This window comes from Etheostoma spectabile, chromosome 24 (assembly GCF_008692095.1).
Source record: "Etheostoma spectabile isolate EspeVRDwgs_2016 chromosome 24, UIUC_Espe_1.0, whole genome shotgun sequence".
Taxonomy (NCBI): Eukaryota; Metazoa; Chordata; class Actinopteri; order Perciformes; family Percidae; genus Etheostoma; species Etheostoma spectabile.
Window position 1 is genome coordinate 14283164 of NC_045756.1, and position 1060 is coordinate 14284223.

At 44.0% G+C, this 1060-nt stretch overlaps 1 protein-coding gene across 2 annotated transcripts in view; it reads left to right on the forward strand.

Moving 5' to 3' along the window:
• The first annotated feature begins 103 nt into the window (after nucleotides 1–103).
• Nucleotides 104–1060, forward strand: part of arl6ip6 (ADP-ribosylation factor-like 6 interacting protein 6) — a 12685-nt gene continuing 11728 nt past the window's right edge. Inside the window, exon 1 of one of the 2 annotated variants that reach the window (XM_032505947.1) lies at nucleotides 104–585. In XM_032505947.1, the coding sequence (XP_032361838.1) occupies nucleotides 312–585 (274 nt within the window). In that variant the 5' untranslated portion in view covers nucleotides 104–311. The remainder of the gene's footprint in view (nucleotides 586–1060) is intronic. The other variant, XM_032505946.1, reaches the window with a different exon arrangement.

The following is a 1060-nucleotide window of genomic DNA, read 5'->3' on the forward strand; positions in this document are numbered from 1 at the left end:
GTGTGTGTGTGTGTGTGTGTGTGTGTGTGTGTGTGTGTGTGTGTTGTAAGCGCTCTCTTGTGGACAGACTGTGGGTAATAAAACTACAATGACGGAACAGCCTGAGGGACAATTCTATGTGCGGAAGTGCGATTGGAAACAGGCAAAAGAAGGGAGGCTACGACGGTTCCTGATGCAACTATAAAACGGTCAGTTTGTACTATGCAGTGTTTCCCACATGTGGTCCGACTTATAAATAACTTAAATTCACAAGTTGTTCCATATTACGTAGGCTAAAGGAACGTTTAAAGGCTGCTTTCAAGTGCATCACAATGCAGAGAATTGCGACAGACTTTGTAAAAGAAAGTTTAAGTCGCTCACATTCGTCAGAGGAAATAGAACGAGGGCCTACAGAGTCTCATTCTGTGAGACCCCGGGTGGCTATCATGTCAGGTGGGGTACCCGGCGGGAGTAAGCCAACGGGACAGCCGTTCAACCGGAACGGCCCCAAACCGTGGTCCGTCGTAGTGCTGTCAGTACTGTGCTCCGCCGCAGCTGTGGTCGCTGTTGGCTGTGTCTGCGCCCTCATCTACCCGATACTTAAAGGTAAGCGCGCGCGCGTACACGTGTGTCACATAGGGCTGTGAATCTCGTGCACATGATGATGTGGAAACTGCTACTTTTTACTTTGAAGTAACTTCTGTGTTAGCTAAAAAAAAAAATAGATAGCCCTATATGTTAATCCTGGTAAGTTTGGGGAGTCTTTAAATCACTGTAGTTGAAAAAATATGATGAAAAAGATGGTAAAATCAATCAATACATTTTTTTATCATCTTGTGTTACATTCTGGTACGATAACCACTGCTAAATATGTACACATCAGTTGACAAAATATAGTAATTCTACACTTTAAAAATGTATTGGGCACTGGTTGGCTGACTGACTTTTACCTTTGAAGGTCCCATGACATGGTGCTTTTGGATGCTTTTATATTCTGGTCACTTAATAGTGTATCTGAAGGCCTCTTATGACCTCATAAGGGGCAAGATTCCAGATCGGCCCATCTGAGCTTTCATTTCTC